Source organism: Pleurodeles waltl, chromosome 10, assembly GCF_031143425.1.
Source record: "Pleurodeles waltl isolate 20211129_DDA chromosome 10, aPleWal1.hap1.20221129, whole genome shotgun sequence".
In the NCBI taxonomy this organism is placed as follows: Eukaryota; Metazoa; Chordata; class Amphibia; order Caudata; family Salamandridae; genus Pleurodeles; species Pleurodeles waltl.
The window spans coordinates 333,140,682-333,165,635 of NC_090449.1; the positions used below are offsets into that span (position 1 = coordinate 333,140,682).

Here is a 24,954-nt window from a genome sequence, read left to right on the forward strand (position 1 = left end):
CTCACTCTATAGAGAACAACTTGGTTAATTGCTATACACTCCTCTAGTTTGATGAGAAAGAGGTCTATGTATAATACAAAAGGCAGGGGTGAACAACGGCAACCCTGCCTGGTACCTCTAGAGGTGGAGATTACATCAGATTCTCAACCTGCTAACCGTACTCGGGCTTTAGGGGCCTTGTACATGGCTTTAATAGCTGCTAAAAAAAACCTTCCCCAATCCCTTTCCATTTCAAAGTCTCCCATAAAAACGCCCAGGAGACTCGATCAAATGCCTTCTCAGCACCACCAAGTGGTGTTTGATATCCTTCCGCAAAATCGAACAGAGACAGCTCTTCTAATAGGATCAACTGTGCCTCTGCCTGGAATTAACCCATGCTGCCTTCTTCATACTAATGGAGAAATAACCCTAGCCAACCTGCTAGCTAACATCTTAGCATATATTTTCCCATCACAGTTCAACAGTGATATTGGTCTGTACGATCCCTGGGAACAAGGTGGTTTATCCTTTTTCTTAAAGACTACTATACTGGCTGCTTCTCAAGACAATGGAGGCAAGCCCTGCTGAGCCACTGAAAAAGTTAATAACATATCATTCCTCGGTTCTTGAAAAAATGCCTAATACAACTCAAGTGGCAGGGCATCTAGCCCCAGGACTTTACCTGTAGCCAAATAACTCATAGCTTCATATATTTCTTCTAATGAGACTGAAGTCTCCAATAGATTTTTCTCCACCTGACTAAGCCTAGCTGATTTTAACCTCCCTAGAAGTTCCACGGCTTCTCTATAGTCGTCAACTGCTTGTTCTTGATTGCCAGAGTATAACTCATAAAAATCTCTGAACACTTTTAAGATCTTCTCTGGTTTTTCCAGCATAGATCCATGAGAATCTTTAATAGCCATTATCTCCCTATCTGCCACACTTTGCCTTATTCGTCTAGCCAAAACATTACTAGAAAGATTCCCCAAATTCATTACATTCGGCCTGGATCACCTGATATTTAACTCCTGCTGCATTGCTGAGATGCTGATAAACCTTTAATTTCAACACCAGTATCTCAGCTTGAGTTGTGCTAGCTCCTTCCCCTTTCCTTATGAGTTGGATCAATTTACCATCAGCGTGCCTGAGCTGTTGATACAGGCTGGTGACTTCTGCCTACCTCACCTTCTGCGAATGTAAGCTAACACTCAGCATCTCTCATCTGACCCCTCCTTTTAATACATCCCACACCAACCCTGGTGAGGCAGTGTCTATATTAACCTCTAAAAATTGTTTGTACCAGATATGCATATGGTCTAAATAAGCGGGCTCAGCTAGTAGCTTTTTATCAAATGTCCATGTTCGACAGGGCCTTGAAATCCAGTCAATCGGTACAACTAAGATGATTATGTTATGGCGCATTAAGATTCTGGGGGAAAGTTCTATATCCACTTCAGAGGCTAAAGCTGCTGTGGTAAAAAAACAAATAATCAAGGTGAACCAGTTTATTGTGAGTGGAGGAGTAGTATGTATAGCCAGGATCCGGAGCTTTACGTTTTTCCTAGACTTCAATAAGAGCATGAGCCTTTATCAGTCTCTTTAAAGCCCATCGTTCATCAAGGCTGTCTACTATCTGAGTGAGCCCAGGAAGCCCTTGGCCTTCACTTCAGAAAAAAATAGTGAGTTCTGTTGTTAACAACCACCTTCAACTCAGCAGGATTCATCAAGAAGACCAGAGTCCCCTTTCAAGATTAGTTGGCGAATTCTCCATCTTTTCTCTACGGTTGCATGACAGAAATCGGGTTTAGCAAAAAAGTCACACCCCTTAGGGGTACGTTTACCATCTGGACGAGCAAAATCATACAGAGCTTGTCTTGCCTGGAAATTGTGCAGACAGATCAATATTGCCCTAGGTTTAGCACCATTTACATCCAATTTGTCTTATTTTGAAGGGGAATCAGTGGGCCCTCTGAATTTCTCTCTCCAGTCCCACTGAACTAGATCTGGGAAATCTTCCTTAAACAGATTCACCATAACTCCACGAGGGTCTGTGCCTTCCACCCCTTCCAGAACACAGAACACTTGAAGGTTATTTCATCTGAGTCTATCCTCAAGATCTGCAAGTTTCCACTGGGTATTGCCCAACTGGGCTTTCAACAAGTCAGCAGTACCTCCTTGTATAACAGAGTCGTCCTGCAGTTTCGAGATCTGAGTCTCCCACAAACGTACAGAAAATTCAGAGCATGTTTTTGCCAACCAGCGACTTGCCCCCTGCATTTTGCACCAGGATAGCTGCGTTCTACGACTTTCGGTCTTTGTCTCCTCCCAATGCTCCATAATACGCCGATGTATCGTTTCCAAGGAAAATTTACCCTGTTGGTGTTACGGAGCTAGGGAGAGTATTACAGCCTACATAGGACTGGGTGACAGAATAATCCCAGTGCAGTTCATTAGGTGCCATAATTGTTTGTTGGCGCTAGGTGAGCTATGGTGAGGGGTTCTCTTTTTATTATTTTCCCTAATAGTAGCGGCCTTACCGTTTTCGGGTTGATCTGGCCGCTGACCCCATTCAGAGCTTTCACCTTCACTAGGAGTAGTTGTCTTCGTGCCAGCTTCCCAGCAAGATGTTTTCCCAGCCCAACTCTTTCCCTCATCAGGGTCAAAATCTTCATCACTAGTCCAGCTTGTTTGATTCAACAAGGAAAATAATGTATCCCCCAAATCTTTGTCCAGGATTAGCCAGGCGATCGACTTCTCCCTTTTGTGGATTCCCTGTTACCGTTGCTTGGACCCCGTCTGGAGTCCCATCCGGCCCTTACACGCCTCCAAAGCTGCACACCCATCCTTTACAGTAATTTGGGGGAACCACCGCAGAAGAGTTTAAAGGTAGGGAGTAGGGCACTCTCGGCAATTGGATGGGGGTCTCCTTTTGTGTTTCACAGTCCACGTTTTGACCCCTGCTCTTTGTCATACTTGTATCCGGCTCTGGCATTTCAGTGTAACCTGCCACCTCCCCCTGTTGCTCAACATTAAACGAATGAGACAATTCAGATTGAGTCTTTTTCTTTAAATACTTCGTGAGTGGCATAGCCGCAGGCTTTACATTTACAGATGCCTTCCCCCTCACCTTCTCGGGCCCCGCTGACCCACGTATGCCAGCTCTCGTTTTAGATTAATTGTGGCCAATGGAGCCGCAGGCCTCATCCAGCTTCGCCATCGCCTTCAGTCTTCGATCCTTTCACCAGCACCTGTACAGCGCACCGCCTAAGGCGAACGAGGATACAATGTAGCAGCAGTGCTGCCGGGCAGGCTGACAGAATAAATAAACAATGCAGCCGTAGTGAGCCGCCTCGCAACAGTTGCGAATTCCAACTTTGCCGGCTCCGAGCACAGGGAACATGCCAGAGGTAAGTAATCACTGATTTCTAGCAAGGGTAAAGAATGAGGGTCAGGAGTCCAGGGCCGGGAGTCTGGGGTTGAGCGAGGAGAGCAGCAACCATCCATCTCACGCGGCTGCCATCTTGTCACCTAGGTAAAATGTTTCTTTTTGGAGCATAATATCTGTACCTCTGTTGACAACTATGGAAACTATTTCCTATGATTCATAAAGTAACACACAGCTGTGGTGCTGTCTGCCTGGTTAAAAGATCCTGATTTTGTAGATGTTGCTGGGGTGACCATACAGCTAACATCATCAACCACGATTTCAACATTTTAAGTCATTTACTTGATGTGTTCACTCTCCATTCTATATGTACTCTATACTATCAGTAGGGTACTCTGTGTACTCTATATAAATGTATGTACTTTAATTTACGTTTGTTTTGCTTTGACACTGTTTTAAAAGTGCACTGAATCTTGTTTATTCAGGCATATACTGTGCTGTATAAAATAATAAAAATTCAAAATAAAAGATTAAAAAAAAAAACTATGATAACTCTGTGAATGATCAGCCTTCGTTTTGGCTCTTCGAATGTCCTCCTTATGCTCTACGATCAGTGAGGTTCTCCTGTGACATGAATTCATTACTCCTGGAATAAGACCACTAGATTGTTGACACATGCCTGAAGTGACCGGTAAGTTGAAAGGGGCATTGGTGTACCAATAGAATGCACAGTGACAGCCTTCATAGTAAATTCAGCACAAATTTCACTTTCTAGGACAGTGACATCTACTCCAGGGTAATAGTTTTCTGAAATGACTGCATGGTTGCGCAGACTATGGTGGTCATTCTGACCTCGGCGGTAAAAGGCGCCTACCGCCGGTCAGAAATCCTCCATAATTCCGCCGCGGTCGCGGTAACCCGCCACGGTCATTCTGACCCGCAGCAGCCAAACCTCCGAAAATCCGACAGCCACAACAGACCGCCAGACCAGCGGTCGGCGGAAAAGTGGAGGTGACCAAACCTCCACCGTCACGCCAACAGAAATACGCCCATGCCATTACGACCCACGAATCCACGCGGCGGTCTTTCAAACGCGGTTTTCCATTGGCGGTACACACCGCCGCGGTCAGAATACACCCAAACGAACAAAACTCAGCCACATTGGACGATTTGAATTCCACACATCTGATACACATACACACACCACTCCCACACACACAATACAATATAAAACACACACCCACATCACCCACAAACCCCTTCGACCAAAATCCGAAAAGAAGCACTGAGAGACACATCAGCGATCACAGAATACCATCACACAGAGGCACACTACACCATCACCCACACAATATCCACACACAAAACAACACACACCACCACACTCAACACACTTAACTACACATACTCCACCCCACCCATCATACACACCACTCCATGGCACCCCAAAGACACCCCCGCTTCTCAGACGAAGAACTCAGGGTCATGGTGGAGGAAATCGTTCGGGTAGAGCCCCAGCTCTTCGGCACACAGATCCAATACACCAGCATTGCCCGGAGGACGGAGCTATGGCAGAGGATTGTCGACAGGGTCAACGCTGTGGGACAGCACCCCAGAAATCGGGAAGACATCAGGAAGCGATGGAACGACCTACGGGGGAAGGTGCGTTCCATGGTATCCAGGCACAACATCGCCGTGCAGAAGACTGGCGGAGGACCCCCACCTCAACCCCCACAATTTACAACATGGGAGGAGGAAGTCTTGAACATCCTGCATCCTGACGGCCTCGCAGGAGTCGGCGGAGGAATGGATTCTGGTAAGTTGAAGCTTCACTACTGATTCCCCCCCACCTGCATGCCAAATCATACCCCAACCCTCACCCCCATCCTCGAACCCCACCCCCATCCTCACCCCCACCCTCACCCCCACCACCATCCTCACCCCCACCACCATCCTCACCCCCACCCCCAGCACACCTATTCCCTGCCAATGTTTCACCATCACAACCCACACATCCCAAAACCTAGGCCTGCATGCGTCCACTAAGCATGGACACCCATCACCAAAGCATGCCCAATGCATATACACATCCCCCCCACAAGCCACCCTCACCAAAGCCCCCACACACGAATGCCAGCACTTGGGGACACGGGAACCCACAGATACACCCATATGCCACACATTGAAACTATAACCATACCTCTATACCCCTGCAGGACCCGACCATCAACACACCGCCACGGAGGGCCCAGAATTCTCCACACCCCCCACCGAAGAGGCCGTCAGCGATGACAGCAGCTCTGTCGACCTGGACACTGATGACCAGCCCGGACCATCGGGGACCTCTGGACAGTCGGTTCCCCTCACACAGGCACAGGCCACTACAGAACCAAACCCCTCTGGGAACACCAGCACAGCTCCCACCCAGCGGGCCCATGCCTCTGTCTCCAGGGCGCGTCAATCTGCGGTGTGTCTACCACTACAGGGCACCCAGGATAACCCACCACCCCAACAACAACAGGGACCTGGGGGCAGTGGTAGTGGGCACACCGGCCAGGGGGCAGAGGCCCAGGGAAACAGGGCAACTCGGAGGGCACCTGTGCGACGGGGGGGGACGGGCCCAGGGAACCCACTCTCCACGAGGCCCTCACCACCATCATGGGAGCATACAACCGCTCCCAGGAGACGATGGCGACGGTACTGGCCCGGTTCCAGGAGATCCAGGTACTGCAGGAGGAACACTATCGGGGGTACAGGGAGGACATCAGAGCCCTCACCTCCACCCTGGTTACCATGGTAGGGCTGCTGCAGGACCTCATCAACACCAGGACGGACACTCAACAACAACAAAGGGCCCCTGCCACTAGCCTGGACCAAGAACAGCCAACCACCTCCGCCGGCGCTAGTGGACAGGAGGCCCCCGCACAACAGCAGCCCACCAGACCCCCACCTCCTGCAGGAGAAGAACCACCCCGCAAGAGGGCCCTGAGATCTCGCAAGAAGACAGAGTAGGATGTCAAGACCCCCGCCAGCAAAGGATACCACCTGATGTCATCCCACTGTCCCACATTGTCACCCTGTCCATCCTTGAACTGCCCATGCTCCATCTTTCCACAGGCCTCTGGACAATGCACCTGTGTGACTGTTACTCTGGACTCTGCCATGGACATTCCTTCACCATAGCCCCCACCCACTTGAAACCACCCATCCCATTTTGAGCACTGAAATAAACACCTATTTTGCACAAAACTATCTGGAGTCTGGCTGTGATTTCAAAATATTGTAATTGACATGACAGTGCAAATATGTCCTTGTACATAGTGAAGTCAACAAACAGCTGCCACAAAGCTGTAGTCCATGGGGAAACGAAGCACAGGACTCGTAGTGGGGACCCCAGATCTGAAATAGGGAGGGAAAAGCCACAACTCAGTCATCATACACTGGGGCAAATAGACAGGCAGCAGAGATGCAGGAGAGTAGTTCACATTTACTAAATTATGTTTGAATTGTTACCTGTGTCCTATTGGAAGTACTGTTCAATGATTCTGTCCCTGTTGTCTGTTTCAGCCCCGTCGTCTTCCTCCTCGTCACTCTCCACAGGTTCCACAGCTGCCACAACACCACCGTCTCGACCATCCTCCTGCAGGAAAGGCACCTGGCGGCGCAAAGCCAGGTTGTGAAGCATGCAGCAGGCCACGATGATGTGACACACCTTCTTAGGTGAGTACATTAGGGATCCACCTGTCATATGTAGGCACCGAAACCTGGCCTTTAGGAGGCCGAAGGTGCGTTCGATCACCCTCCTAGTACGCCCATGGGCCTCATTGTACCGTTCCTCTGCCCTGGTCCGGGGATTCCTTACTGGGGTCAGTAGCCACGACAGGTTGGGGTACCCAGAGTCCCCCAATAGCCATACACGGTGTCTCTCTAGCTGTTCCATCACGTAAGGGATGCTGCTATTCCTTAGGATGTAGGCGTCATGCACTGACCCAGGGAATTTGGCATTTACATGCGAGATGTACTGGTCAGCCAAACACACCACCTGGATGTTCATGGAATGGTAACTTTTTCTGTTCCTGTACACCTGCTCCCTGTCTCTTGGGGGAACCAAAGCCACATGGGTCCCATCAATGGCACCAATGACGTTGGGAATATGTCCAAGGGCATAGAAATCACCCTTCACTGTAGCCAATTCGCCCACCTCAGGGAAAATGATGTAGCTCCTCACGTATTTCATCAGGGCAGACAACACTCTGGATAACACCTTCGAAAACATGGGCTGAGACATCCCAGAAGCAATTCCCACTGTTGTCTGAAATGACCCACTTGCCAAGAAATGGAGTACTGACAGGACCTGCACCAGAGGGGGAATCCCTGTGGGTTGGCGGATGGGGGACATCAGGTCGGGCTCCAGCTGGGCACACAGTTCTTGTATAGTGGCACGGTCAAGCCGGTAGGTCAGGATAATGTAGCGTGCTTCCATTGTCGACAGGTCCACCAGCGGCCTGTACACGGGAGGATTCATCCGTCTCCTCGCCAAACCCAGCGGACGGTGCCTAGGAAGGACAACATGGAGCACACAGTCAAGCAACCCACAGGTACGTACTCACAGCTTGCACAGTAAACGATTCTCTATGCAGTGAATGGCGTGTCTGAGTGGCTATGCAAGGCCTAGGCCTGTGTGACGCAGTTGAAATTGAGCCATGTGGACCCTCAAAATGGCGGCTGCCTGACCTGTGAAGTGTGACAATGGGATGTGAGGTCAATGCGCTGGCGTGGCACACCGCGGCGGTCGGCGGTCGAAGACCGCGGCGCGAAGCCGCATTGGTTAACATTGAAGCCTATGGGTTTCAGGAGCCAATGGCGAAGGGCGCCGGCGGTGGCGGTACGCACCGCCGCGGACGTGACCGCCATTTTCTATCTACTTATTCACTTGCGACTTGAACTTTCACAGGAGAGGACCTATACTGCAAGTGTTGCTGTGACCTCGGTCTGGAAGGGACAATGGCTGCTGCGCCTGGGGAAAGGGCCCCTGCCTTCACTGGAGAAGAGTTGGAGAAACTTGTGGATGGGGTCCTCCCCCAGTATGCGCTACTCTACGGTCCTCCAGACCAACAAGTGAGTTTAATTCAATATGGATTTGGGGCCACTGGCTGGCTTGGGGGCCTGGCGGGGATGGGGGGCATGTTGGGCCTGGCGGGGGGCCTGGCGGGGATGGGGGGCATGTTGGGGCTGGCGGGGGGCCTGGCGGGGATGGGGGGCATGTTGGGGCTGGCGGGGATGGGGGGCATGTTGGGCCTGGCGGGGGGCCTGGAGGGGGGCCTGGCGGGGATGGGGGGCATGTTGGGCCTGGCGGGGGGCATGGCGGGGGGCCTGGCGGGGGGCCTGGCGGGGATGGGGGGCATGTTGGGGCTGGCGGGGGGCCTGGCGGGGATGGGGGGCATGTTGGGGCTGGCGGGGATGGGGGGCATGTTGGGCCTGGCGGGGGGCATGGAGGGGGGCCTGGCGGGGATGGGGGGCATGTTGGGCCTGGCGGGGGGCATGGCGGGGGGCCTGGCGGGGATGGGGGGCATGTTGGGGCTGGCGGGGGCATGGCGGGGGGCCTGGCGGGGATGGGGGGCATGTTGGGGCTGGCGGGGGGCCTGGCGGGGATGGGGGGCATGTTGGGCCTGGCGGGGGGCCTGGAGGGGGGCCTGGCGGGGATGGGGGGCGTTGGGCCACTGGCAACGAAAATGCAGACAAACTTGAACGTGGTATTTCTCCCTCCCTGTACGTGTCACATAGGTCCGCGCCTATGAGAAGATCGGGATTTGGCGTGCCATCGCCAAGGAAGTCCGGACCCTGGGGGTCCACCATCGACGGGGCACCCACTGCCGCAAGAGGTGGGAGGACATCCGCCGCGGGACCAAGAAGACCGCCGAGTCTCTGCTGGGGATGGCCTCCCAACGTAGGCGGGGTGCCTGCCGTCAACTGACCCCCCTGATGTTCCGGATCCTGGCGGTGGCCTACCCTGATTTGGATGGGCGCGTGAGGGCAGCACAGCAGACACAAGGGGGCAAGTACAAGCATTATCTACTCTGTTGTCGCGCAGTGGAGGTGTCTGGGTGGGGGAGGAGGGCTGTGGGTCCCCCTAGGCCAGGGCGATATCTGTAGGCTGGGCACCCCCGTAAGCCCCTGTGTCCCCAGCCACCACCCTCAGTAGTGTGCCAGTACAGCCATCCCTGGGCCGTGTCATCCATGGGTGCAGTTGTCAACTCTAGGCGTGTAGGGCATGTTCCACGGAATGCTTAGGGGACCCCAAGTGCGCAACTTAGTGCAGGGGGCATCTGTGTCTGTCATGTCCGCTAACTGTACCGGTGATCCATGTACTCAAAATCTCTTTATTTCTCTCTCCCCCCCCTTTTTGTTTGTCTTTCTGTGCTTGTGTGCATCAGCATCATCAGGCGGAGGAGAAGTGGCATCGGGGCAGGAGGGAGCTGCATCTCACATGGCCCAGGAGGGCCATGCCACAGAGTCTGACTGGACCAGTGAGACGGAGGGCGAGGGGAGCTCCACAACGGGGACGACTGGACCCTGCAGCGACATGGACACGTCCTCGGAAGGGAGCTCCCTTGCGGGGGTGGCACCATCCGTGCCCCCCGCCATTACAGGTACAGCCGCCACCCAGCGCACCATCTCCGCCCTCCCAGCAGCCCCTCAGCGTTCGCCCCGTGCCCGCTCTGCCAGGAAGCCGGGCATCTCCTTCGCCCCAGGCACCTCAGGCCCTGCCCCTGTTACCCCAGCTGCCCTCAGTGAGGAGGTCATTGACCTCCTCCGAACGCTCATTGTTGGGCAGACTACCCTTTTGAATGCCATCCAGGGGGTGGAGAGGGAGGTTCATCGCAGCAATGCGTACCTGGAGGGCATTCATTCGGGTCAGGCTGCCCATCAGCGATCGTTCCAGGCTCTGGCCTCAGCACTGACGGCAGCCATTGTCCCTGTCTCCTGCCTCCCTCTACTAACTCCCTCCTCCCAGTCTCCTGTTACTCTGCCTGTCCCACCCACACCATCAGACCAGCCTGCACACACCTCAACACCCAAGAGCAGCTCATCCAAACATAAGCACCACAGATCACGCAGACATTCACACAAGCAACATTCCGATGCAGACATGCCAACAGTCACTACCACCTCTGTGACCCCCACCTCCTCGTCTCCCTCCTCCCTCCCTGTGACGTCTACACTCACACCTTCATTCACCTCACCATCAGCCAGTGTTTCCATCACCAGCACACCCTCCAGTCCAGTCCGCACACGTGCAGTCACCACCCCCACTGCCATTTACACGTCCCCTGTGTCCTCTCCCACTGTGTCTGTCACCCCCTCTTCCACACCACACAAACGCAGCCACCCACCCACCCAACAGCCACCCACCTCACGACAGCCTCCCGCTCCTGCACCTGCACCCAAAGACAGCAAACTTGTCTCGCCTACAACCACATCCTCTCCCTCCACTCCCATTCCCACTGTACCTACCACTATCCATTGTCCCAAGAAAATCTATCTCTCTACTGCTACCTTCTTTCCTGACCCTGAGCCCCCCCCTCCTTCTCGTCGGGGTAAGAAGAGCACCTCAGCCACCACCAGCCCTGCAGCCCCCTTGACAAGGGTGCAGGGGTATTGGAGCCCACCAGCCCGCAGGTCTGGATCTTCGCCCAGCAGCAAGGGGACAGCCAGCCCACCCCCTGGGAAGAGGAGCAGAAGGCGGAAGGGCCGCCGCCGGAGCCCGGATTCTATATCCCCCCAGGACACTAGCCAGCCACCTTCAACAGCCACAGCTCCAAAGGGAGGAAAGGGCCACAGACTCCCGACTAAGGAGGGCAAGGGCAGCAAGGCGGAGAAGTCAGGCAGCAGGCCTGCTGCCCATGGAGGACCCGTCACAGCTGCCCAGGAGGAGCCCGCAACCCCCATAGCCGCTGCCCCGGGAGGAACCGGCACAGCTGCCCCGGGAGAGCCCACCACCCCCATAGCTGCTGCCCAGGGAGGACCCAGCCCAGCTGGCCAGGAGGGCCCCACCACCCACAGCCCAGGTGGGCATTGAAGGAGCACCATCCCCGCTGCCCAGGAGGGCACCACCAGGCAATGAGCAGTTGGCCATAGAATGTCCGCCGTCTCCAGCACCGCTCCGCTGGGGACCGCCGTCTCAAGAACCGCTGAACTGGGCCCTTCAAGGCAAGAACCGCTGAACTGGGCCCCGCCGTCTCCAGCACCGCTCCGCTGGGGACCGCCGTCTCAAGAACCGCTGAACTGGGCCCCGCCGTCTCCAGCACCGCTCCGCTGGGGACCGCCGTCTCAAGAACCGCTGAACTGGGCCCTTCAAGACAAGAACCGCTGAACTGGGCCCCGCCGTCTCCAGCACCGCTCCGCTGGGGACCGCCGTCTCAAGAACCGCTGAACTGGGCCCTTCAAGGCAAGAACCGCTGAACTGGGCCCCGCCGTCTCCAGCACCGCTCCGCTGGGGACCGCCGTCTCAAGAACCGCTGAACTGGGCCCTTCAAGGCAAGAACCGCTGAACTGGGCCCCGCCGTCTCCAGCACCGCTCCGCTGGGGACCGCCGTCTCAAGAACCGCTGAACTGGGCCCTTCAAGGCAAGAACCGCTGAACTGGGCCCCGCCGTCTCCAGCACCGCTCCGCTGGGGACCGCCGTCTCAAGAACCGCTGAACTGGGCCCCGCTGTCTCCAGCACCGCTCCGCTGGGGACCGCCGTCTCAAGAACCGCTGAACTGGGCCCTTCAAGGCAAGGACCGCTGAACTGGGCCCTTCAAGGCAAGAACCGCTGAACTGGTCCCTTCCAGGCAGGAACCGCTGGCCCTTTGGCAGACGTGGCAGGGCAGGATCTGTCTCGGGCAGGGCTGCAGGATGTCCTCTGGCCAACATGCCTCCTCCAGTGGCAGTGGAGTCTGTTATGGACTGTTTGGACTGTGGCTTTGCTCTCCCCAGGATGGCCCAGTGGGCAGGCCACCCACTGTATGGACTGTGGCTTTGCTCTCCCCAGGATGGCCCAGTGGGCAGGCCACCCACTGTATGGACTGTTTGGACTGTGGCTTTGCTCTCCCCAGGATGGCCCAGTGGGCAGGCCACCCACTGTATGGACTGTATGGACTGTGGCTTTGCTCTCCCCAGGATGGCCCAGTGGGCAGGCCACCCACTGTATGGACTGTATGGACTGTGGCTTTGCTCTCCCCAGGATGGCCCAGTGGGCAGGCCACCCACTGTATGGACTGTATGGACTGTGGCTTTGCTCTCCCCAGGATGGCCCAGTGGGCAGGCCACCCACTGTATGGACTGTGGCTTTGCTCTCCCCAGGATGGGCCAGTGGTCATGGAGTCCCCTCGTGGATCTGGCGTCGTGTACTCAAGTGGCTGAGGTGCCCCCTCTTCCCTTCCCCCTGAGGTGCCTGTCCTTTTTTCTTTCTGATGCCCCTGCAGTGTTCTCTCCGTGGAGTTCTTGTCGTGGGACTGGGCCTTGCCCCTTTGCTCAGGACCCCTGTGGTCCACGGACAGTGGTTGGACTACATTTAGTAGATGTATATATTTTGTACATAGTTTATTTATTTATTGGGATTACTGCTGTCCATTTTTCAATATATCTGCCCGTTTAGGATCTCTTCTTTTGGTCTTTGCATTATTTCGGAGGGGGGGGTTTGTGGGTTGTGACAGTGATCTGTGGGAATGCATTGATGTGTGTGTTGTAGTGGGTGTGGGTGGGTGGGTGTGTGCCGGTAATCTTTTCCCTCCCCTGTGTCGTAGGTGCAGTACTCACCGATGTCTTCCGCGCCGCCGGGCGTGCTCCTGGTACAGGAGCAGGTATAGGAGTGCGGGGATGACCTGCAACTCGGGTTCCATACTGCCGGAATCTCGCGTGGAGTATGTGGAGGTGAGCGTTTTCCCGTCCGTAGTCTGTTTCCGCCGTGTTTTTATCGGCGGTGCTCCTGCCCCGGAAAAGGTGGCGGATTGGTGGGTCGTGATAGGGTGGGCGGTACATTGTCTGCCGCCTGGCTGTTGGCGGGGACCGCAGCGCTGTTTGTTTGTTCCGCCGTGGCGGGCGGAGTGTTAATGCGGCGGGCTGTGTTGGCGGTTCCCGCCAGGGTCAGAATTGCATATTTTGGACCGCCGGCCTGTTGGCGGGTTGGCCGCCGCTTTATCACCGACCGCCAGGGTCAGAATGAGGGCCTATGGCTATACTGGATTCTATATTGGCAGACAGATTTGATTTGTCTAAGAATTCCACAGGGAAACCCAACTGCATCATCCATATGGTCTTTTTTATAGCTTCCTGAAATTGCTCTGAACATTTTCCCTTTAACAAGTTGTGCAGATATGCTGTCATAGATTACTATCTGTCCAGAAGTGCTGCAGTTAAGTCCAGACATTTTGTGAGCTTTCAGCAGACTTACTCCCAAAAGTTAATACCATGACGTGGTAATGTTTTCCACTTAAAAAAAAACACAGGTAATTATTGTGCTTCTTGTACACTGGGGTGGAGAACTAGACATTGTTCAAAAGTATGGTTGGTTTAAAGTCACTTTCTTAAAGCACAGTGTAGGAAAGTAGCCTTTTTTTAGCTTGGTTACCCCCACTTTTTGCCTGTTTGTTAGTGTTTTGACTGTGTTCACTGGGATCTTGCTAACCAGGACCCCAGTGATTATGCTCTCTCCTTTTAAACTTGGTTCCTAGAAACTTTTTCACCCTACATTTGGCATATTGGTGCCCCCATGTAACTCCCTATTATATGATACCTAGGTACCCAGGGCATTGGGGTACCAGGGGATCCCTATGGGCTGCAGCACGTATTATACCACCCATATGGAGCCCATGCAAAGTGTTCTGCACGCTTGCCGTTGCAGCCCGCATGAAAGGGTGCATGCAATCTTTTACTACCAGGTCACTGCACCAGGTCACAGTAAGTCACCCCTATGGCAGGCCCTTCTAACCCAGAGGGCAGGGTGCAGGTACCTGTGTGTGAGGGCAACCCTGCACTAGCAGAGGTGCCTCACAAACTCCAGTTCCATTTTCCTGGACTTCGTGAGAGCAGGGACGCCATTTTACATGTGTACTGGACATAGGTCACTACCCAGCTGTCCAATAATGGCAACTCTGAACCTGGGCATGTTTGGTATCAAACATGTTGCAATCAAACCCCAATACTGTTACAAGTATTGGAAGTATAACTCCATGTACGCCAGGGGCTACATATAGGACCCCCAGCATTGCTACCACCAGTCTTACAGGGTTTTACGGCAGCCCAAGCTGCTGCCACCTCTCAGACAGGTTTCTGCCCTCCTGCTGCTTGATCCGATCAAGCCCAGCAAAGCAGAACAACGGATTTTCTTTTGGGAGGGGGAGATAAAACTCTTTGGAAATAAGTAGCCTCCCCAAGCCACTGGTATGCTTTGTAGTGCACATTTGGTGCCCTCTGTGCATAAACCAGTCCACACCGGTTCAGGACCCCCCCCCCCCCCCAGTCCCTGCTCTGGCATGAAACTGGACAATGGAGAGGGGAGTGACCACTCCCCTGTCCATCACCACACCAGGGGTGGTGCTCAGAGGTCCTCCAGAGGGTCCCTGGGTTCTGCCATCTTGTTTCCAAGGTTGGCAGGAAAATCTGGGAGCATCTGTGTGGCCAGGCAAGGGACGCCAGAGCCCCCTCCTCAAAGGTGCTTACTGTAGGAGGCTGGCCTGGCTTATAGTGGGTACCTTGTGGTAATTACACCTTGTGCCAGGTCCAGTTATCCCTTATTAGTAGAATAGAGGTGTTCTAGCAGCTTAGGCTGATAGAGGTAGCTCTAGCAGAGCAGCTTAGGCTGAACTAGGAGACATGCAAAGTGCCTACTATACCACTTATATCATATAGCACTATATCATAAGAAAACACAATACTCAGAGTTACAAAAAATAAAGGTACTTTATTTTAGTGACAATATGCCAAAAGTATCTCAGAGGATATACTCCATTAGGAGGTAAGTAATATACACAAATTATATGCACACAAACCAAAATCAGATAAGTAACAGTTAGAAAAGTAGTGCAAACAATGTAGAATCACAATAGAATGCAATAGGGAGAAATAGGCCTAGGGGCAACACAAACCATATACTCCAAAAGTGGAATGCGAACCCCCGGACTTTGTGAGTGCGGGGGCACCGTTACACGTGTGCACTAGACATAGGTCACTACCTATGTATGGCGTCACAATGGTAACCCCGAACATGGCCATGTAACATGTCTAAGATCATGGAATTGTCACCCCAATACCATTCTGGTATTGGGGGGACAATTCCATGATCCCAGGGTCTCTAGCTCAGAAACCGGGTACTGCCAAACTGCCTTTCCATTGTTTCCAGAGCAGTGCTGGGGAATCCCTGAACCGGTGTAGACTGGCTTATGCAGAGAGGGCAACATCTGTGCCCTTCAAAGCATTTCCAGAGGCCAGGAGAGGCTACTCCTCCCAGGCCCTTCACACCTATTTCCAAAGGGAGAGGGTGTAACAGCCTCTCTCAGAGTAAATCCTTTGTTCTGCCTTCCTGGGACCAGACTGCCCAGGCCCCAGGGGGGCAGAAACCTGTCTGAGGGGTTGGCAGCAGCAGTGAAAACCCCGGAAAGTTCGTTTGGCAGTACCTGGGCTCTGTGCTGGACACCCGGGGATGCATGGAATTGTCCCCCCAATACCAGAATGGTATTGGAGTGAAAATTCCATGATCCTAGACATGTTACATGGCCATGTTCGGAGTTACCATTGTGACGCTACATATAGGTATTGACCTATATGTAGTGCACGCGTGTAATGGTGTCCCCGCACTCACAAAGTCCGGGGAATTTGTCCTGAAAAATGTGGGGGCACTTGGCTAGTGCCAGGGTGCCAACACACTAAGTAACTTTGAACCTAACCTTCACCAAGTGAGGGTTAGACATATAGGTGACTTATAAGTTACTTAAGTGCAGTGAAAAATGGCTGTGAAATAACGTGGACGTTATTTCACTCAGGCTGCATTGGCAGTCCTGTGTAACAATTGTCTGAGTGCCCTATGGGTGGCAAAAGAAATGCTGCAGCCCATAGGGATCTCCTGGAACCCCAATACCCTAAGTACCACATACAAGGGAATTATAAGGGTATTCCAGTGTGCCAATGAGAATTGGTAAAATTAGTACCTAGCCTGCAGTGGCAATTTTAAAAGCAGAGAGAGCATAAACACTGAGGTTCTGGTTAGCAGAGCCTCAGTGATACAGTTAGGCACCACACAGAGAACACATACAGGGCATACTTTATAAGCACTGGGGTCCCGACTAGCAGGATCCCAGTGACACATAGGCAAAAACAGACATACATACAGTAAAAATGGGGGTAACATGCCAGGCAAGATGGTACTTTCCTACACAAACCCCCTCCCCCCAACCGAGGGACAATAAGGCTAACCTTGCCCAGATGAGTCTTCATTGTCTAAGTGGAAATATCTGGAGAGTCCATCTGCATTGGGGAAGGTACTCCCAGGTATATGTTCCACTGTATAGTCCATTCCTTGTAGGGATATGGACTACCTCAACAATTCAGGGTTTTCACCTTTCATTTGTTTTAGCCAAAGTAGAGGTTTATGGTCTGTCTAAACAATAAAGTGAGTACTAAACAGGTCTGGTCTCAACTTTTTCAGTGCCCAGAACACAGCAAAGGCCTCCCTCTCTATGGCAGCCCAACGCTTTTCACTAGGGGTCAACCTCCTGCTGATAAAATCAACAGGTTGATCCTGGCCCTCAGTATTCAGCTGTGATAGCACTGCCCCAACCCCTAATTCAGAAGCATCAGTCTGGACTATGAATTTCTTGGAGTAGCAAGGGCTTTTTAGGGCAGGCGCAGAGCACATGGCCTATCTGAGCTAATTAATGAGCTGATTAATAAATCAAATTTACACTTAAGAAACATATAATTAAAAAACTTTTACCTTGCCTCCCCAAAAACCAAACAACCCCCTAAAAATCGAACACTAAAAAATGTTTTTTTTAACCACCCTAAAAACAAAATATTTAAAAATAATGAACACAAATATTACAACATATAGTTACATTGATAAAACAATCAAATATTCAAAACATTTTACCCAGGAATTCCAAACAATTTGCATATTTAAGAAGCACATTTAGAATGAAAAATTACTTAATTTAAAGCATTAAAATATATATCTTTAAAATATTTCTCATCATATGCCCCTACATTCTCAACAATCCGCCCACAAAAAAAAATCCAAATATTAAAAAAATAAGAATTTATGACATCAAAAGATACACAAACATTACACACAAAAATAATAATAAAGAAATAATTTATATTTAAACATACACAAATCAATTAAAATAAATAGTAATTTAACCAATATAACCAATTAATACTTCCCACCCTATTCTCCTACAAACCCAACAACCCATCTATGATAAAAAATAATGTCTTTTTGGAGAAGTGATTTTATTCCAACAGACAAAGCTTAGAGAATAGCACACCCAGGCCCTACTTACAAGTTGGGCAGTTAAACTTTATGCATGGGACAGAATGGGGCGGAATGAAAAGTATGGATTTATTTAACTCATCTAATTATTTTCAGATGGGTTAAATAACCCAACTTTCATTACATTTCGGCAGGTCAAACCTGCTAAAATTTAATAGGAGAAAACAAAGGGGATTTACCGTATCATGCAGATTTTGGTGTGCTAAACACTAAAATCTGCAGAGCTGGCGGGCTCCCCCCACTCCCTGGCCCTATTACGATATTTCCACTGCTCTGACCAGCCAAAACCTCCATACTAGGAGGTTTCCGCTGGTCAGCCCAGTGGAAATAGTGAAGAGGCATTGGCCTTGGCTCTTCATGGAGCTGAGGCCAATGCCGTCACACAGAAGCGCCCCCCAGCACTCTTGGAATGTGCACTATCTGCCATAGCAGCCAGTGTTCATTCCGAGAGTGCTGGGCACGGTGGCCCCTGCACTGGCTATGACAAGGTCAAGGGCAGTGCAGGGCCCCTTCTGTGGCCCCCAGCACTGCCTTTCCACCAGCCTTTTCATGGCCAGGACCCCACCATGAAAAGCCTGGCGGAAAGGGGACTTATGATCTGCACGGTGGCGTTGAACTCAGAGCTGCTGTGGCTGATCATGACTCTGACTGCTGCCACCCCGCCAGGATCCATGATCCTAGCAGTGGCAGCGGTTCCCTAGTGATCTAACTGTCAGGGTCGTAATATGGCGGTCAGACCACCAGGAGTGTCGCAGCCAGACCACCACCACGGCTTTGGCGGTCCTGGGATCACCAAAGTCGTAATGAGAGCCCTACTTTGGTCTCTGTAAAGTAGGGATAACTTAAAGCTTTTTAACTCTACTGACAAATTCAACATTTCACAATGTACAAGTTTTCAACTAAAATGCACAAATTTCTCCCTTAATTTTTCTGACCTTTGCTGGTGCAGTCAATGATTTCCCTTTTGTCTGTTTTCTTGCGAGTCTTCAGAAACTTAGCTTCCTCTCTTGCTTTCCTGAGGAATGCTACAGAGATGCTACTCGTCTCACCTGTAGATAAAAAAACAAATTTAAACATTAGCACAATAACAGGCTCAGACGGTGTTCTGCTTTGCTTCAGACCGAGAGGGAACGAAGTGAAAGGAATGCAAAGAATGCAGCACTCAGTCTGAGTAATGACTTTATTAATGTACTTCCCAAGTTAGACTAAGATAATAATGTGAGCACTTAATGTGAGATATATATATATATATATATGGAAAATGTCACTTACCCAGTGTACATCTGTTCGTGGCATGTAATGCTGTAGATTCACATGCTATGCATATCCCTTCCGACATCTAGTGTTGGGCTCTGAGTGTTACAAGTTATTTTTTTCCGAAGAAGTCTTTTCGGAGTCACGGGAACGAGTGACTCCTCCTCTCGGTTCCATTGCGCATGGGCATTGACTCCATTGTTAGACTGTTTTCCCGCAGAGTGTGAAGGAAGGCGTGATAGGAGTATAGAAATACAAAGATGTCCATGCAAATGCATATACGTATGTACAAATGTTAAAAACTTAAACGACTATAGGCTTCCAGGGAGGAGGGAGGGTGGTGCATGTGAATCTGCAGCACTACATGCCACGAACAGATGTACACTGGGTAAGTGACATTTTCCGTTCGATGGCATGTGTAGCTGCAGATACACATGCTATGCATAGACTACAAAGCAGTTAGTCCTCCCAAAAGCGGTGGCTAGCCTGTAGGAGTTGAAGTTGTTTGAAATAATGTTTGTAAGATAGCTTGGCCTACAGTGGCTTGTTGCTGTGAGAAGACATCAACACAGTAGTGTTTTGTAAATGTACAAGGGGTTGACCATGTAGCTGCTTCACATATATCAACCATTGGAATATTTCCTAAAAAAGCCATTGACTCACTTTTCTTTCTTGTAGAATGTGCTTTAGGAGTGATCAAAAGTTGTCTTATTGCTTTGATATAACATGTTCATATACATCTAACAATCCATCTTGCTAAGCCTTGTTTTGATATAGGATTGCCTGTATATGGTTGTTGGAAAGCAACAAAAAGTTGCTTTGTTTTCCTAAAAACTTTAGTTCTATCTATATAGTACATAAAAGCTCTTTTAAGATCTAGGGTATGAAGAGCTCTTTCTGCCACAGAATCTGGCTGGGGGAAGACGATTGGCAATTCCACTGTTTGATTGATGTGAAATGGAGATACTACCTTTGGTAGAAATTTTTGAAGTTTTCTTAGTACAACTTTATGTTTGTGCGCTTGAAAAAAAGGTTCTTCAAGTGTGAATGCTTGTATTTCACTAACTCTTCTTAAAGAAGTAATAGCTACAAGGAAGGCAACCTTCCATGTTAAAAATGTAATTTGACAAGAATGCATGGGTTCAAAAGGTGGTCCCATGAGTCTGGTAAGTACAATGTTTAAGTTCCACGATGGAACTGGTGGTGTTCTGGGTGGAATAATGTGTTTTAATCCTACCATGAAGGCTTTGATAACAGGAACTCTAAATAGAGAAGTATGTTGAATAGTCTGTAAGTAGGCAAATATTGCAGTAAGGTGTATCTTGATGGATGCAAAAGCCACATTTGATTTCTGCAAATGAAGTAAATAGCATACAATATCTTATATAGATGCTGTGAGTGGATATATGCTCTTAGATTGGCAATAGTAGACAAATCTTTTTCACTTATTTGTGTAGCACTGTTTAGTGATAGGTTTATAAGCCTTTTTAATTATTTCCATACATTCTGATGGAAGATTTAAATAACCAAATTCTATGACATCAGGAGCCAAATCGCTAGATTGAGAGCGTTGGGGTTTGGATGCCTGATTTGGCCTTTGTTTTGTGTTAACAAATCTGGTCTGTTTGGAGTGTGGTACTACAGATCGGTCTAGCAGTGTTGTGTACCAAGGCTGGCGTGCCCATGTTGGTGCTATGAGTATCATGTTGAGTGACGTCTGACATAATTTTAGTTGACTAAAAAGTGAAGGAGTCGGAGAGGGGGAAAAGCATAAGCAAATATCCCTGACCAACTGATCCATAGAGCATTGCTCTTGGATAGGGGATGTGGGTGCCTGGATGCAAAGTTTTGGCCTTTTGCGTTTTTACTTGTTGTGAATAGATCTATGTCTGGTGTTCCCCACTTTTGGAAGTACTTTTGAAGTATCTGGGAGTGAATCTCCCATTTGTGTGTCTGTTGGTGATTTCTGCTAAGGAGATCTGCTAACTGATTGTCTATCCCTGGAATGTATTGTGCTAGTAAATGAATTTGATTGTTAATTACCCATTTCCAAATTGTTTGGGCTAGAAGGGACAACTGAGATAAATGTGTCCCTCCCTGTTTGTTGAGATAATACATGGTTGTCATGTTGTCTGTTTTTATGAGAAGATTCTTCTGTTTGAGAAGAGGTTGAAATGCTTTTAGGGCAAGGAAGACAGCTAATAAGTCTAATTGGTTTATGTGTAGCTGTTTTTATTTGGCATCCCATTGCCCTTGAATGGTCTGATTGTTTAGGTGAGCTCCCCAACCGATCATTGATGCATCTGTTGTGATTATGGAGTGAGGCACAGGGTCTTGAAGTGACCGCCCCTTCATTAAATTGCTGCGATTTCACCATTGAAGGGACATATGTGTTTGGCAGTCCATCAACACTAGATCCTGAAGTTGACAGTGTGCTTGTGACCCTTGTTGCGCAAGGCACTGTTGTAAGGGCCTCATGTTTAGTCTTGCATGTGGGACTATTGCAATGCAAGATGCCATAATTCCTAGAATCTTCAGGATAAATCTTACAGTGTATTGTTGATGTGGCTGTATGAGTGGTATTAAATTTAGGAAGGCTTGTATCCTTTGTATATTTGGATATGCGAAGGCTAATTGAGTATTTAGGATAGCACCTAGGTACGGTTGTACTTGTGCTGGTTGAAGGTGTAATTTTTGGTAGTTTAGAGAGAACCCTAGTGTGTGCAGACTTTCTATCACATAACGAGTGTGGTTTTGGCATTGTGTAAGATTGCTTGATTTTATTAGCCAATCGTCTAGATATAGAAGGACATGGATGTGTTGTCTTCTTAAGTAAGCCAATACTACTGCTAGACACTTTGTGAAAAATTCTTGGAGCTGTTGTTATGCCAAATGGCAACACCTTGAATTGTTGGTGGTTTCCTGCTATGACAAACCTGAGGTATTTTCTGTGAGCTGTGTGGATGGGTATGTGGAAATACGCATCTTTGAGATCTAGAGAAATCATGAAGTCTTGTTTTTGCAGTAGCGGAATAACATCTTGCAGAGTTACCATGTGAAAATGTTCTGACAAGATGTGTAGATTGAGGAGCCTGAGGTCTAATATGGGCCTGAGGGTGCCATCTTTTTGGGGAATTAGGAAGTATAGTGAGTATACTCCTGTTCCTTGTTGGGACTGTGGAACTAATTCTATTGCGTGCTTCAACAGTAGAGATTGTACTTCTTGCTGTAACAGAACTGTATGTCCGGGGGACAACTTGTGATATCTTGGCGGAATGTTTGGAGGGGTGGATATCAATTCTAGGCAATACCCCTTGCGGATAATTGATAATACCAAGTTGTCTGTGGTGATATTTTGCCAATGAGAGTGGAACTCCTGTAGTCTTCCTCCCACAGGAGATGTGTGGAGTGGAAGGGAGGGAAGGAAGTCACTGTTTAGGTTGTGTTGTTTGCTTAGAGGTTTGGAATTTACCTCTATTTCTGAAGTATTGACCTCTATAGGGTCCTCTAAACCTACTTCGTTGATACTGGGTTTGTTGTGTTTGCTTTGTTTGGGAGGTAGAAGCCTCTGAGGATTGTGGTTTAAAACCTCCTCAAAACTGGGACCTGCGAAATGAACCTCTATATGGGGTGGTGTACAAAGCGCCCATTGCTTTCGCAGTATTGGAATCCTTCCTCAGTTTTTCAATAGTGGTGTCTACTTCTGGGCCAAAGAGGTGCTTTTTATCAAAAGGCATGTTAAGTACAGCCTGTTGAATTTCAGGTTTAAAACCAGAGGAGCACTGCCATGCATGTCTTCTGATTGTGATGGCAGTGTTTACGCTCTTTGCAGCTGTATCAGCAGCATCAAGGGCAGATCTTCTTTTGATTATTGCTAATCACTTGCCCCTCTTCTATAACTTGCTGTGCCCTCTTCTGGTGCTCTTTTGGGAGATGCTGTATAATATCCTGCATTTCATCCCAATGGGCCCTATCATACCGGGCTAATAATGCATGAGAATTTGCAATTCTCCACTCATTTGCTGCCTGTGTAGCAACTCTTTTCCCTGCTGCGTCAAATTTTCTGATCTCCTTATCAGGAGGAGGTGCATCTCCTGAAGACTGGCTATTTGCCTTCTTTCTTGCTTCACTGACTACCACTGAGTATGGAGGGACCTGGTGAGTAATGTAATCTGGGTCCGAGGGTGCAGGATTATACTTTTTATCGATTCTAGATGTGATAATCCTAGATTTTACAGGCTCGCTAAAAATGTGGTTTGTGTGTTTAACCATGCCTGGTAACATTGGGAGACACTGGTACTTGGAATGTGTAGAAGAAAGTGTATTAAATAAGAAATCTTCTTGCAATGGCTCTGAATGCACAGTTACCCCATGATAAGCTGCTGCCCTGGATATGACTTGGTTGTATGCAGAGGATATCTTCTGTTGGAGAAGGTTATGATGGGTAAGTATCTGGGCCATTATCTGGGGTGGGATCAAGGTCATAGAGATCCCACGGGTCTGCTGTACCTCCCTGTGAATATAATGAATGTGTTGGAGAAGGCATTGGTGGTGGGCTGTTGTGAGGTGAGAAAGATAATTGTGGAGAATGAGGAGAAGTATGAAGAGGTATTGGCTTCTCTTTTTGTTTTTGCACCTTTTCTGTTGGTTGTACAGAGTCCACCTCCTCTTGGAAAGCCAGCTTTCTTTTTCTTTTTAAAGGAGGTGCAGAGACAAATCTTCCTGTCTCTTTCTTTATGGATGTGTATTCGGGACTGTCTCTCATCCATGATTTGTAAAATTGGTTCAATGTGAGGCTCTTCCTCAAAGGTTTTATGGGATTCTCTCTTTTTTTTTAAAGCCCTTGTTCCTCTGTATATGAGGATTTTTTCGGCTCCGAAGTTTGTTGTTTTTTCAGTCCCGAAAAGGTAGTGGAAGGTCTCGGCTCCGAAGCAGACTACCGTATTTTCGACTCCGAAGAATGGGCTTTTTTACTGGAGTCCGAAACAGTGCCTTTGACAGATTCACTCGACTCCGAAGTAAGCGGAGGAGTAGCCTTTTTTGGCGCGACCCCGAATGACGGTCGCCAACGTTCTTTTTCCAGGCCGAACCGTGGCCTTCCGGCAGTGGTGTACCCAAGGCCTTTAAATGTCTTTTGTGCAGGGGTGTATGGGCAGATGTACTCACATACTGTCCAGCTGTGATGGGTCTGTCGTCTTCAGACTCTTGTTTGGAATCTGTGTCTCGGATGGAGACTGCTGTCTACGCCTGCTCTTCTTCAGCAACGTCAAGATGTTCACTGCTTTTCGACGCCATTACGAGTCATCTGGCTCTGCGATCTTGGAGGGTCTTTTTTGATCGAAATAATTGGCAGGCCTCACAATCTTCCTCTCAATGGTCTGCAGAAAGGCACAAATTACAAACCAGGTGCTGGTCTGTATAGGGGTACTTCGCAAGGCACCGAGGGCAGAATCGGAATGGAGTCCAATCCATCAGGCTTTCCACGCGGTAGGCCCGAACAGGCCCGAGGCAGGCGCATGCGCCCGAAGTGCAGAAAATATGAAAGTTCCAATGGTACTACCGGTTCGATGCTAGATGGAGAACGCGATCGAAACAATACCGATGAATAAGAAGGTTTTCTGTGATTTTCCAAATCGAAATCTCGGAGCGAAAGGAAACACGTCCGAACCTGACCACGGAAAGAAAACAATCTAACAATGGAGTCGATGCCCATGCGCAATGGAACCGAGAGGAGGAGTCACTCGATCCCGTGACTCAAAAAAGACTTCTTGGAAGAAAAACAGCTTGTAACACTCCGAGCCCAACA

The 24,954-nt window shown here is 49.7% G+C and overlaps 1 protein-coding gene across 3 annotated transcripts in view; it reads right to left on the reverse strand.

The window, feature by feature from the left end:
• LOC138261516 (zinc finger protein 777-like) overlaps nt 1–24,954 on the reverse strand; it is a 288,066-nt gene that overhangs the window by 208,896 nt on the left and 54,216 nt on the right. For all 3 annotated transcript variants that reach the window (XM_069210523.1, XM_069210522.1, XM_069210521.1), the window contains exon 4: nt 18,830–18,943. In XM_069210523.1, the coding sequence (XP_069066624.1) occupies nt 18,830–18,943 (114 nt within the window). The remainder of the gene's footprint in view (nt 1–18,829; nt 18,944–24,954) is intronic.